The 14,732-nt window shown below is 39.4% G+C and overlaps 1 protein-coding gene across 2 annotated transcripts in view; it reads right to left on the reverse strand.

Moving 5' to 3' along the window:
* Positions 1-1,600: 1,600 nt before the first annotated feature.
* vps54 (VPS54 subunit of GARP complex) overlaps positions 1,601-14,732 on the reverse strand; it is a 29,039-nt gene continuing 15,907 nt past the window's right edge. For both annotated transcript variants that reach the window (XM_044342066.1, XM_044342058.1), the window contains 12 exons: positions 14,361-14,692; positions 13,918-14,047; positions 12,887-13,068; positions 12,675-12,787; positions 11,422-11,485; positions 11,179-11,284; positions 9,633-9,720; positions 9,272-9,393; positions 6,266-6,346; positions 4,682-4,789; positions 4,408-4,502; positions 1,601-4,120 (listed from right to left, as the gene is read on the reverse strand). In XM_044342066.1, the coding sequence (XP_044198001.1) occupies positions 4,015-4,120; positions 4,408-4,502; positions 4,682-4,789; positions 6,266-6,346; positions 9,272-9,393; positions 9,633-9,720; positions 11,179-11,284; positions 11,422-11,485; positions 12,675-12,787; positions 12,887-13,068; positions 13,918-14,047; positions 14,361-14,692 (1,527 nt within the window). In that variant the 3' untranslated portion in view covers positions 1,601-4,014. The remainder of the gene's footprint in view (positions 4,121-4,407; positions 4,503-4,681; positions 4,790-6,265; positions 6,347-9,271; positions 9,394-9,632; positions 9,721-11,178; positions 11,285-11,421; positions 11,486-12,674; positions 12,788-12,886; positions 13,069-13,917; positions 14,048-14,360; positions 14,693-14,732) is intronic.

A 14,732-nucleotide genomic window follows, 5' to 3' on the forward strand; every position in this document is an offset into this window, starting at 1 on the left:
CAAAAGGAAACTATGGAGTTGAAAGAAAAGCTAGTGAAAGAAAAACAAACAAGTAAAAGTTTTAATTTTCAAATGATTGGAATTTTTTTTTTTTTTTTTAAATGGTAAAGAAAAAGAAAGTTTTTACTCCATTTTAATTATTTCCTTAACTAATATTTTTTGATGTGTTTTGACTTGTCCATCATCTTTTACTGGTTTTCATATTTGATAACTCTTTGGTTCCACACTAGCTGTTTCCAGTCTTTATGCTAAGCTAAGCTAAGCTAAGCTAAGCTAACCATCCTCTGTCTCCAGCATACTTCCCCTTTAAACAGTGTTTCTGACTGTAAAAACAATATTTGTTTCGGCTGATTAGTCCCTAAACTACAGAAGCTTATATCATCTATTATCTCAAAATTGCAAGTTAATTATCTGATATTAAACAAAATAAAGGTTTAACTCCATGAGGGATGGGGGGTTCATGTAAATGACCAGACACAAAAATAAAACTTTGATATCTTAGTTTGAGGGATATATGAATGAATAAAGTGTTGTTTTGGTTTGGATATTGACACTCGGGTATCATCTGAGCGCCGGTGATGAAAGCTGAGAATAAAAAGACCGATAAACAAGTCGCACCATCATCCTGTTTTATTCACATCAGGTTTGAAGGATCAAGACAGTTTGGATTCTCAGACATGCAGCAGCCCGACTCGTCTGAACTCAACAGAGCTGGAGGGTCGACTCATTCACACACACGCACACACGCACGCACGCACACGCACGCACACACACAGTGGTATGGTAGGCACACTGTAGTGGAGAGCTCAGATGTGTCGTCTCTGACAGTCGATCAAAAGTAGGCACTTCTGAAGCAGACAGTGATGATGAGTCTCGTACAGGCTGGCGGCCGCGGTCACATCACATCTCTATAGTCCGATTTACTTACAAGGTGAAGTTCGACATTTTGGGAAATAAACATATTTGCTTTCTTGCCGAGAGTTTGACGAGAAGATCGATACCACTCTCGTGTGTGTGTGTGTGTGTGTGTGTGTGTGCGGTAAATATGAAGCTACAGCCAGCAGCCGGTTAGCTTAGCTAACCGGCTAAGCTTAGCTAAGTGTATTTCCCAAAATGCCGAACATCCCCTTTAAACAGTGTTTTTGACTGTAAATACAAGATTTATTTGGGCTATTTTGTCACTAAGCTACGGAAGCTAAGGATGGCTGTAGTTGCAATCATTTTATTTTGTCTATTATCTCGAAATCACAAGTTAATTATCTTGTTATCTTAGTAACAAACTGTTTTCTCGTGATGATGGAAAAATGATCTAAATAAAACAAATTCCCCGCGATAAAATAAAATGATTGCTCCCACAGCCGCTCTAATCTTCCGTATTTAATAAAGATATAATTGTGTATTTATGATGTTTTACAGAAGTTTTGTGTTTTAATTCTCCTCAAACTGACTTAAAAGTCTGACTGAAATCTGTGCGTTCATGTCTAATCAGAACATGAAAGCTCGTCCAGCAGGTAAATGTTGGAGCTGCTGAACGTCACATGACCCCTCAACTCCAAACCAAACATGGAGGAGTAGTGATGTCATCAGGGACGTGTCCCAATCCCACAATATATGTTTAATTCTAAGCTTGTTTTAAGTCTGTACTGCATTTACACAAGAAATGTGACAAAATAACATAAAATCAAACATATTATGATTTTCTTAGTGTGCTGTTGATGCACTTTTAGCCCACAATGCATTGCAGAAAAGAAAAGGAGAAGCTGTAAATAATCAAAACACATCCCCCCACCAAAAAAGAGCATTAAACACTAGAACAAAGATTGCAGTCACCATTTGATTGATGTCCATGTTGTATAAAGATCTTCAGCTGATTAATGCAATAAGAGAGGAAGAAAGTATCTGTTCTGATTTAATCTTGTAGTTTTGGCGTTAAAATGCTTCCGTACATGACGTCACAGCCCGTAGTGTTGATGATATACTGGCAGAGAACGAGGTGATGTGACCGCAGCTGGACAGATGTTTCGTTTAGTCGGAGCTCAGAGCTGCTGAACTTCACTCAGGAACAGAAAATCTGATGTTTAAACCTGCAGTGACTCAACTCTGACGTATCAGCAGCTTTTTAAAAGTTGATATGTTGAACTTGTTAGCAAACCGTCGCTTTATTTCCACATCCAGCAGCAACATTATCATCCATGTGGAGTTTCTGTCCACCTGGTGAATGTAAGTCCAATAGTCACTCTCTTTTAGCTGTTTCTGAACTCCTGAGGGAAATATCTGGCTCTTTAGCTGCTAAATGCTCCACTATGTTCACCAGCTAGTCTACAGCTAACTGTGTCTGTTGTTTGGTGCTGAGCAGGTAGTGTACGGAGGCTTTTTAAGAGCTTTATATATAATAATCATTAGTTGCAGCCCCAAAAAAACAGTCCAATAATACTTGAGACAATTATAACTTTTGTTTAAATAAGCATGTTTAAATATGCTTATTGTGTTTTCTACGCTGATTGATTTGAAAGGAATTAGCAGAACGTGATTGACATCTGAACGTTTAAAGCGACAGCACCTTGGTTGGTTTAGTTTAGTCATGTGATGTAAATCAGCTGAGACCCAATAACTGCCTGAACACAAACAAATGGACTTTAGTAGCTGTTAAGGAGCGACGACTTCTGCCTCACGTCTGAGCTCGTCTGCTTTATGTGAGTTTTATCACTTCCTGTCTGAAGGAGGATTTTTTTACTTTGAACAAACCAGAAGAGTCTGAATCCAAGTAAAAATTTCACTTTCTGCAGCCCTCATTTAAAAAAAAAAAAAAAAAAAAGGCAAGAAGATCCAATTAAGAAATTAAAAAATAAATCTGATTTTCTGTTCCGTTCTGTCGTTTCAGCCTCTGAGGAAACAAAAAGCTTCTGTTCATGCAGATTAAATTAAAAACAAGAAGAAGGGGGATAAAGGTCCAGTTAACAGCTTCATGCTTCATGTCCTGCACTCATCAAATAACTACATTTATATATATATATAAAAAAAAAATCTACTTCTCCTTTGCCACTGGATCACCATGACGACAGAAGAAAACTGGATGCATGATTGGACTGTTTAAGAAAAACAACAAAAAAGGTGCGATTGAAGAGTTTAATTCCTCGCATTAGAAAGTGTTTCACTTTGGTAACGACGATGTAGCTGAGAGTTGTGACGCTTTCACAGTCTGGATATTTAAAAATGTTCAGGAAATTAACTCTTCAATGACACGTTTCCAGTAAGGTCTCAAACAGTCTGGATTCCCAGGAAGTCTGGGAAAATAATCTTGTGTCGAGTATAAAAAAATTTAAGAATCCCTTGTGACGTTTTTAGTACGTTAACCTTCACCACAGCGGACGCAACCGAAACCTGCTGATCAACGAGGTTTCGGGGGGGAAAAGTTCGGAAAACACCAAGAAGGAACTTCGGGGTTGATTCTTTCAGAGCGAAGAAGCTTCGACCCTGAATCTTCCACAGCTTTGTCGCTCAGATCCACGAAATCAGAGACAGAAAAAGTCGGCTGCCGTGTGCGTTGATGATAAAAAAAAATCTCGTCCCTTCGGCTCCATCGTGGCCGCCGGCCGGAGAAAAAGTCCGCCACGGTATAGAATGCTTCCAAGACGACAGAAAAATAAATTACCCCACCATTTCTTAAACATTATCTACACCCTGCAGCTCCCTCTAAAACTGTCTAATAATTTACTAGTGTTCCTGTTGAATTGCACACAGTGAGACGAGGTGGCGGCAGTTTTTAAGGAGGCTCTGTGTGTTACTTGTCTTTTAAGGTGGAGCTGTTCAGGAAGCCCCCCCAGCATGTCGCTGCTCTTCTTCCCTCTCGTAGGTTTTGTTGGTTTTTTTTTTTTTTTTTTTTATTGGTCCCTCCGGGCCTCCTCCACCCTCAGCCGGCCCCCGCCGCCGCCGCCGCCGCCGGCCCCCGAGTTCGGCCACCCGTCGCCGGGTCGGTCGTTCGGTCGGTCCTGGACGTCCCGACGCCGTCCTCCATCACCTCTTCTGCTCCCAGATCTCGGCCATGTTGAGGTCGAGCCGCTCGAGGCTCTTCAGCGCCTGGATGTTCTCCGTGTAGAACGCCACGTCCACCACCACCAACCTGCAGCAACGCATGTTTCACACGTTCAAAAATGCAAATAAAATGAAACACAGCTGCTGACGTAGCTCATTACTGATCAATCTGTAGATTATTTTCTAGATTAATTGATTAGTCGACCAACAGCCCAAAACCCAAAGATAATCAGTTTACTCTCCTGTATCACAAAGAATATTAAATTATCCAAAAACGTTGGTATTTTTGCTTGAAAAATGACTAAAACAATTATTTGATTATTAAAACAGTTGGCCTGAACGTCGGAGACTTTCTAGAAGAAAACAGGAAGTTACCCGTGCTGCGGTCCTCCGTCGTTGACCACCCCGAGTCGAGCCAGCTGCCTTTTCAGGTGCATTTTAAAACTGGCGTTGATCCTCAGAAATAACATCTGCACAGAAAACAAACATCCAACACATCTGTCTGAGACGGCAACACATTTCCGTTCACACTGCCGAAGAGTTTTAATCATCTTTCTCTTCTTCTTTGCATCGTTTTCTAAGCCGACGCTGCTCAACCAGAAGCAAAAAACATGAAATTAAACTTAAAAAATAAACAGTTCAGTCTCACCAGCGTCTGTTCTTCAGGTAAAAGTTCGTTGATGGCTTCGTGCATCTTCGCCATCTGCTTACAGACGTTTCTGAAGCACGCCGAAGGCATCGGAGCTTTCACCTCATACTGTAGAAAACAACAACAACAACAACGTCACATGACTCAACACATCTGGAGCATGAACATGAACAAACCAACACATCTGTCTACACATACTCACATATTTACTTTGTGGTTTTATTGTTCTTACAGGTGAGTAAACAATAAGTTGCTACTATTGCAGCCTCTCAGTGAGTTTTTCTCTTCAAATCAGCCAAAAAACACCATCTGCTGCCTGTTTAATGAAGCTGTAAATCTCATATCTATTGACCTCCAGTGTTCTCATCTTGCTGCAGGTGTGTTCCAGCTGTGGTCAGAACCAGGAACTCAGTAAAATTAGGCTTTCAAACTTGGTGTTAAGTTACTCTTTAAAAGGAAGAGTTCAACATTTTGGGAAATAATAATATTCAATTTTTTTCTGAGAAGGTTGACATCAATTTCATGTTTGTGTGTTGAGTGCATAGACTCCCATTCTGAAGCCTCCAGTTTCGCATTTTAACAGTCGCCATCTTGGTTTTTTTTGGAGCCAGAAGTGATGAGAAGTGACCATATTTGGATGAGAGGGTGGAGCTAGGGGAGGAGCTCCCCAGGGTCCGACTACAGCGCCTCACACACCGCCGTGGCAGCGACACCCTAAAGCATACCCTACTTCATCATCTATTTTACTCTAAATGGGACCATAATTTACAAAATGAACATCATGCTGTATTGATGAAGACTTGAAACTAGTGATTGAGACCATAAACTCATTAGGAAACTATTTACAGAGGTAATAAATCAAAAGGAGAAGTCATTTTCTCATACACTTCAATACAAATCAGTCATCTTGTTGGAGTCAGTGGAGTCGCCTCCTGCTGGCCATTAGAGAGAATGCAGGTTTAAGTCACTTCCACATTGCCTTCACTTGTCAGACCCGGAGGTTCCCGCTTGGTTAAGTGTGGAACTGAAGTCAAGACGATTTGTGTGAGTTACACCACTGTTTATGTTAAGGGGTGTTACGTACTGGAACTATTTGTTGGTGAACAACAATGAGACAGTTGACAGGAAGCCTCAGTGTGTTTCTACATCACTGCGGCTAGAAGAGAACCTCAACAACTGGAGATCAACCAAAACTAGATTTTCTGCTGGAGTTTAGTCTTTAAAACAGTCGACAGGTGTTGATTGAAACCCTGGTGTTATGTAATATGTAGTGAATTTCTTTCTGAATATCGTCTCACTCTGGATAACAAAGCAAATTTTAAGAAAGTATTTCACAAAATGTTGAGCTATAACATGACTGATAACCACCTAGAGTGTGTTTCCAGGTGTTGGGGAGTTCTACTGTAGTGTGACATCTAATAAATTACCTCATGTAATGTCATTTGTGAGTTTAAAGGTGTATTGAATTTCTTTCTGAAGATGAGTATTTCCCAAAAGTTTCTCCTGATCAACATTTTTTCAGAGTGAATAAAAGACTTACATAAAGTATCAGAAGAAACACTGCAGAGTAAAAGTGGATCTCACCTTTGATAAAACCTTCTCAAACAGACTGTCCATGATGGCCACCAGTTTAGCTGAGATCTCTGCTATGTGATCATTGTAGTCCTGCAAAGCAACAATCAGTCCCAGAAACACTCATTACTACATTTCACAGAAGTTTCACAAAATAAAGAATATTTGTCAGCAAGAAACATGTTTCAAATGTGATGAGTTGTATTAAAGCCTCTATTTGTACAATTATGTTACGTTAGTTTCAAATTTTACAACAGTTAAGGATGACACGCAGCAGGGGGCAGAAAACATGTTCCCACAATGTTATGAAAGCTTATATCTGGATATTTACTGCATTTAGAAATAAATCTACTCGCTGAAAATCAGTAAAAACACTATTTAGAGGTGAATGTGACACTAAACCTTCATTTCCAAAACTTTTCTTTCTTTCTAAACTGAGAATATCCCAAATATCAACCAGCAGCACGTTACAAACACAGAAGGTCCATCATATAGCCTAGTAACACTAGCATGAAAACAATAAAGTAACGTTAGCATGAAAACAATAAAGTAACGTTAGCATGAAAACAATAAAGTAACACTAGCATGAAAACAATAAAGTAACGTTAGCATGAAAACAATAAAGTAACGTTAGCATGAAAACAATAAAGTAACACTAGCATGAAAACAATAAAGTAACGTTAGCATGAAAACAATAAAGTAACGTTAGCATGAAAACAATAAAGTAACACTAGCATGAAAACAATAAAGTAACGTTAGCATGAAAACAATAAAGTAACACTAGCATGACAACAATAAAGTAACGTTAGCATGGAAACAATAAAGTAACGCTAGCGTGGAAACAATAAAGTAAAGCTAGCATGAAAACAAAGTAACGTTAGCATGAAAACAATAAAGTAACGTTAGCATGAAAACAATAAAGTAACACTAGCATGAAAACAATAAAGTAACGTTAGCATGAAAACAATAAAGTAACGTTAGCATGAAAACAATAAAGTAACACTAGCATGAAAACAATAAAGTAACGTTAGCATGAAAACAATAAAGTAACGTTAGCATGAAAACAATAAAGTAACACTAGCATGAAAACAATAAAGTAACGTTAGCATGAAAACAATAAAGTAACACTAGCATGACAACAATAAAGTAACGTTAGCATGGAAACAATAAAGTAACGCTAGCGTGGAAACAATAAAGTAAAGCTAGCATGAAAACAAAGTAACGTTAGCATGAAAACAATAAAGTAACGTTAGCATGGAAACAATAAAGTAACGTTAGCATGAAAACAATAAAGTAACACTAGCATGACAACAATAAAGTAACGTTAGCATGGAAACAATAAAGTAACGCTAGCAAGGAAACAATAAAGTAACGTTAGCATGAAAACAATAAAGTAACACTAGCAAGGAAACAATAAAGTAACGTTAGCATGAAAACAATAAAGTAACACTAGCATGAGAACAATAAAGTAACGCTAGCATGGAAACAATAAAGTAACGCTAGCATGAAAACAATAAAGTAACGTTAGCATGGAAACAATAAAGTAACACTAGCATGAGAACAATAAAGTAACGCTAGCATGGAAACAATAAAGTAACGCTAGCATGGAAACAATAAAGTAACGTTAGCATGAAAACAATAAAGTAACACTAGCATGACAACAATAAAGTAACGTTAGCATGGAAACAATAAAGTAAAGCTAGCATGAAAACAATAAAGTAACGTTAGCATAAAAACAATAAAGTAACGCTAGCATGGAAACAATAAAGTAACGCTAGCATGACAACAATAACGTAATGTTAGCATGGAAACAATAAAGTAACGCTAGCATGGAAACAATAAAGTAACGTTAGCATGAAAACAATAAAGTAACGCTAGCATGAGAACAATAAAGTAACGCTAGCATGAGAACAATAAAGTAACGCTAGCATGGAAACAATAAAGTAACACTAGCATGACAACAATAAAGTAACGTTAGCATGGAAACAATAAAGTAACACTAGCATGAAAACAATAAAGTAACGTTAGCATGAAAACAATAAAGTAACACTAGCATGACAACAATAAAGTAACGTTAGCATGACAACAATAAAGTAACGCTAGCATGGAAACAATAAAGTAAAGCTAGCATGAAAACAATAAAGTAACGTTAGCATGAAAACAATAAAGTAACGCTAGCATGAGAACAATAAAGTAACGCTAGCATGGAAACAATAAAGTAACGCTAGCATGAAAACAATAAAGTAACATTAGCATGGAAACAATAAAGTAACGCTAGCATGAAAACAATAAAGTAACGCTAGCATGAAAACAATAAAGTAACATTAGCATGGAAACAAAGTAACGCTAGCATGAAAACTATAAAGTAACGCTAGCATGAAAACAATAAAGTAACGTTAGCATGAAAAATGAAAAAGTAATGTTAGCGTTTTAAAAAGGTGACATATGACTGCTGCAGTTATTATACTCATAACACTAGCATATAAAGTATGTTAGCATTATCCTGCTGTTCCCTCTAAATACACTGGACACTGGCCTGTGGTGAATACAGGAAAAGCTTCACTCATAAGAAACTGTCGATACAGGATTTAATCAGCATTATTGATCAGCAACAGGATCATAAACACACTCTGATCACCTCTGAAAAATTATAAACAACAACGTGATGCATTTTCCATCCAAACCCATCAGTATGAACAACTGTCAACGAGCCGCACACTGAAACTCTGAACACACGTCAAACTGATCACCAAAGTATTGATCATAGACACAAACACAGACTGACAGAGTGAACAATCTTCCTGAAAAACGAGTCCACCGCCTTCATAAAATTCAGCGTTCTGGCCAGATCTCTGAAGCTAACAGCTAACTGCACTCTGAGCTCTACATTTTTCACTCTTTTTTTTTTTAGATTTGTGCAATTTAAGAAACAAAAACAACTTGACATATTGATCTTCTCAGAAGTCATTTGGGTTTGTTTTCTAGCCTCCTGCGTGCGTCTCATCGCTGTGTGGTTACCTTGGTGATGTGGTCGAAGTGTCTGAGGACGCTGAACTGTTTGGGCTGCAGTTTGGTCTCAAAATGAGCTCTGATGACGGGAATGTAGAGAACGACCAGCTGCAGGCAGCGGGACGCTAATGCTAAACACACACACACACACACACACACACACACACACACACACACACAAACACACAAAGTCTGAATATTAGTTCAGCTCAGAGTCAACAGCTGCAGGAGATCAATAATATTAGCATCAAACCATATGAAGCTACCACTTTTACGTTACAGTTTCTGACTATAAACATCAGATCTTTAACTTTTCAGACTAACTGAAGGGTTAAAAGCAGATGCGGCAGGTGTGTGCAGCTGGTCGTACCCAGGTTTTTGGTGGTGATGGTCTTGAGGCCGACGACCTGCAGAGCTCCGGCTCCCAGAACCAGCTGGCAGCTCCGAGAGTTGAAGTGCTGCAGAGACACAAGAGAAGAGCAGGTTTTAAACTTTAAATGTGAGGAAACAGCGTAGAGCTGACATGTTACTGTCACGCAAAACCGTCCGGAAATTTCAAAACTTTTTGTCATTTAGTGCGACGCTCGTCTTGTCATGTGAAGAATCTGATACATGAATGAGGAGATTTTATTTTATTTGTCTTCTCATGAACTGAACAGTAATTGTTTTTGCTTTTAGTTTGTTTGTCTCTAATTGGACGGACCTTTTGTTGTTTCCAGGATGTCTATAATTAATCCCAGAGGAACGGTGAGGAAGGTCGTCTGGCCCGAAACGTCCGTGTGGCGATTCAAAATTATAAATAGTCTACGAGGTGTTCTGTCCTTTCTTTAAACTCTGAGTGTCAAATGTCATCAAAACTATTAAACATCAAAAGTAGATTTTCTTTAAGAAAGTCACAAAAACAAAAACTGATGAATCTCAGAGCCAAAGTCAGACCAGAACTTCAGGATTTTGTTACAAAAATAGTAAAACCTCATTATAGATGATAACTAATAATAATAACTTAATAATAACTTTATTAAAAATTAAAAACATCCAGCCTTGGATCCGAACCTTTAACCAGTACGTCGTGTGGCTTCAAATGTTTAGATAAAGACTTAAAGAAGTTTTCTGAAAAACCATCTAATACTGTTGTTTATTCAATATTTATGTTTTTAGCAGCCTTTAAAACATCGTTTCCCATAAGTCCGAGAGGTTTGTGTCACTGCCATGAGCGAGCGGAGGACGGCGGCGAGTTCAGACGTGTCTGTAATAACAGCAGGTTAGATTAACAGCTGCAGACAGAAACAATGATGAGACCAAGTTACAGTGACGCTGCTGCGCTTGTAGTTCTTTTAATGGGAGTTGTAGTTTTTTCTGTTGTTTAACTTTGTTAAAATAACAAAAGGTTTAAATGTCTGACAGCAGCTGCTGTCGTGGAGCCGAACGGACGAACGAATCTCCAGGAACAAACTTCAGTTTTTCATAAAAGACCAAAGAAAGAAACGCTGAATGAGACAGGAAGTGATGTCATGACTTCGGCTCTCTATAGACGTTACTTTTATTGTGATCTTGGAGCCTTTTTGATTATTTCTACTTTGTTTTTGTTTCTATCTTGACTGTTTTTGTTTTTATTGTATATCTTCAATTTGTCTTGTTTTATTAATTAATATGATTTGAATTTAATTTTTATTTGTATTGTTGCTGTTTTTGTGAGGACAGAAGAAGACTAACGACTACTGGGGACCAAAACCAATAATAAAGTATCAGTTACATCTTGTTATTGATTAGACAAAGTATAATTACTGGACAACATGTTTTTAAATGATTAGTAAAACTTAACTGCTACTTAACTACAGTCAGAAATCAAAAAATACTTTTAAAAAGGTAAAAACTGATTGGTTGATGTTGTCTGAGCGTTGTGCGGTGGTTCTGACCTTGAGGAGGTCCGACAGACGTGTCAGCATGTCGGTGGCGATGGATGGGATGTCGGTGACACACTGACAGTATTCCAGAAAGATCCGGATCAGCAGCAGAACCGTGCTGAAGAAACAACAAAAACACCACTTTCACAACATTTCACAAACACAAGAGGAAATCATTACGCTGCAGTTTAGTTTCTATTGATTTAACGTGAAGGTTTCAGTTTGTTGTGTTTCATCAGCGGCGTTTAAACCTACCCGACGACGGCGTATTTCTGCCCGTTAACCAGCAGAAACTCAGTCGGCTTCCTGTCGTCTGGACCTGCAGGAACAACAGAAACATGTTTATGATCATTTGAAATCCTCAATCTGCAGCTCGTGTTTCCTGTAACTAATCACAGCATGAAGATCGATGAATGTTGAGTGTTTCAGTCCACAGTGACGCCCGTTTTATGCTGCGTTTAAACTATTTACTTCCATTTCTACAGAAGTAAAAACATCTGGTGACATTAAGTGCTTTTCATTTGTCTTCCATGTCTCCTCACTTTCATCTTCAAGGAGAAGATGTGAGGAGAGGAATCTAGGAAACACGTCTTCAGAGAAATGTTTTTACTGCTGATAGACAACAGACTCGCCTCCTCTCCCTGATTATAATACTACAGTATATATATGACGCAGGTTAAAATGGGAAAATGGCCGACAATGACAAGAAGAATCCCCTTCCTTTATCAGACCAAAGATCCAATAATTTGAACTAAATGTTGGATCAGAATACGAATGTTAGTATGATTTTTATCTGACCCTATGTACTTCACTGATTTTGGATGTTGGACGTGTGACAGAAACATTCCCTAGTCTGCATGACACCTTGGGTAATATGGCATAGCCCTTCTGGGGTGGCCTTTTAGATACAAACAATGGATCCATGGTCAAGTTTGGAACTGTTCCAGATGTGGGCATGTTGTGACACATAATATGTTGTGAGGTAGCTGTCAATCACTTGATGGACGGCTCCCAACTGAGGTAGTGCTCCTGGAAAACATGTTATTCATATGATAAGATACAGATGTGTAACCCTATATAAGCTGTGCATCCACAGTGGTACGGTGCCCAGACCATCTTTGTACATACGTCTAATAAACGTCTACAAAACAAGAACTTCGCCAGCTCTTCCTTTGAACGATATCATCACACATCCTTCCTTTCAACGAATAAACATCTAAACTCGGGATCGATATTACACGTTATTATCCTGCAGCGTCCAATAAAGGCGTGTCAGTCTGATCCATGATCCTTGGAAAAGATATCAATGATTTTAAGGCGTCAGACCGGATCTATTGTCAGGTCATCGGAGCAGCGAGGAGACGTGATATAAAGCAAATGAGAAGCATCTAATAACAGCGTTGGTCTTCCTCTGCCGTCACTGCTGGAATATTTATTTATATTTGGGAGTTTTCTGTTCTTGTTGACGAGCCGTTAAGACGCTACAGGAGCTGACGTGTGAAGGGTACCTGGCGTTTTGCGCTCTGGTAGCGTGATTCTGCCGTCAGCGATGGAGTTCACCAGATCCTGAAACTCAGCAGGAACCTCCGCCTGCTTCCAGCGCTCGTTGTCCAGGAGAAGACTGCAGCGACGAAGAACAACAAACATCATCATCATCATCATCAGACAAGTGCACATAAAACATTCAAACGCTCTCATTATTTAAAGCGCTGCTGGTTACCTGAGCTTGGTTTTGCGTTCTTCGTGGAAGCGGTGGACGAAGCGGTTGGCCTGGCTCTGCAGCGCCCCCCTCAGGGAGACGCTGCGTCTGCCGCACAGCTCCTCCGTGTCCTTGATGAAACCGTCCACCGCCTGCGAGAGACACACGAACTCCGCCGAGCTCAGACGCTCCAGAGAGCCGTCCTGTCGGAGAGAGACGGAGACGAACTCGAGTCAATTCAGAGTTTGACTCCCCTTGATTAAGACTCAAACAGCTGACACACCTCTGCAAAGCTAAATGAACTTCCTGTTTGTTTGCCTTCATGTGAACCGATGTGACTCAACAAAATAAAACATCAGATCATGTCACTCATATTTATAGAGACGCCTGTCCTTAGAATTAATGATAAGAATTAATAATAAATTCAATAACAATGTTTATTCTGATGGGTAAAACCTGTCAGATGGTTTAAAAAAACACAAACATCTTCATTCATCTCATCCAGAGGAAGTTGTGTCACTAATTTCTGTCCTTCAAATAGTATTTTTTTCTGCATTTAATTTCAACAATCTGTAAAATAACTCCAGAAAGAAACAATATCATGTCTGTAATCACAATAATCTGTTACAAAGTGGTGGTTGACCGATAAAATCAGCCGATATCAGCTTGTTATCGATATATTTATATACACTGTGTGTTAACTAGCATAAGATGCTACAGCTAATGACACAGAGGTAGACGTTTAAGCTAAACTTAAAGCACAAGAAATTAAAAAAAAAGTCACTTCTGTGGGATATAAAATAAAACATAAAAACTACACAAACAAGAAGATGTTTATATATAATCAGTCTTTGCTGCAGCCGAGTATCAAACACGCAAATGTTTTAGTCCTCTATAAATAAGATTTATACCTCCTTTTCTAGAATTTCAGACATTTAAACACATTTTAGGTCTTACATTAAAGTCAACATTTACTCTGGTAACTGTGTGAACACATGAACAGGGATATAACTCTCTCTCCAGCTGCTGTGAGGTCAGAGGTCGTGCGGTACCTTGGCTCTAGCTGTGAGCACTTTGACACAGCGGTCGTGGCTGACGTCGGACGCCGTGTACAGCAGCTCCTGGATGTTGTTGAGGACCCGGTTCAGTTCCAGCTCAGACGGCATCATGTTCTCACCGGACCTGAACACAAACATTCAACGTCAGACAGACGACTGGAAATAACTTCAACAATAATAAACATGTTTTTTTATTATGTCGTCATGTGCAACAAAACAAACGCACCACAACTACAAGAAGCTTAATTATGAAAAATGTTATGTGTTAAATAAATAAAATAATTAAATTCCATCTTGTGTTTGAAGAGGAAAGTTGAAACTGACATTTTAACTCTAAAGTTGGTCAAAACGTTTTATTTTGAAACTTATAAACAGAATTAAACAATGAGAAGTCTTTTTGTCGTGGTATAAATCTAAAGGAGAAAAGGAAAACATACATGAAGCTCTGCTCCCTGCTGGCAGACTCTCTGGTCCCAGAGTCCGGTTCCGCCCGGCCCTGTTGGATCCTGGAGCCCGTCACAGAGTTCTGATCCTGGACCGCCGCCTGCTGCTGCTGCTGCTGCTGCTGCTGGGCTTCGCTCAGAGCGTCGCTGATGAACAGACCCTCGTGGGTGAGGTAGGCCAGCTCGGCCTCCCCCTGCAGCAGCTGCTGCTGGACGTTGGAGGACTCCTGACCCGCAGGCTCTGAACTGGCCTCCTCCAGGAGCCGGTTCTTCTGGTACGAGTCCAGAACCTCCAGAACCACGTTCCTGATCACGTTCAGAGTGGCCTGACGGACAAACGGCAGGGAAAGGACATAAAACTGTTGA

This window comes from Thunnus albacares, chromosome 3 (assembly GCF_914725855.1).
Source record: "Thunnus albacares chromosome 3, fThuAlb1.1, whole genome shotgun sequence".
Taxonomy (NCBI): domain Eukaryota; kingdom Metazoa; phylum Chordata; class Actinopteri; order Scombriformes; family Scombridae; genus Thunnus; species Thunnus albacares.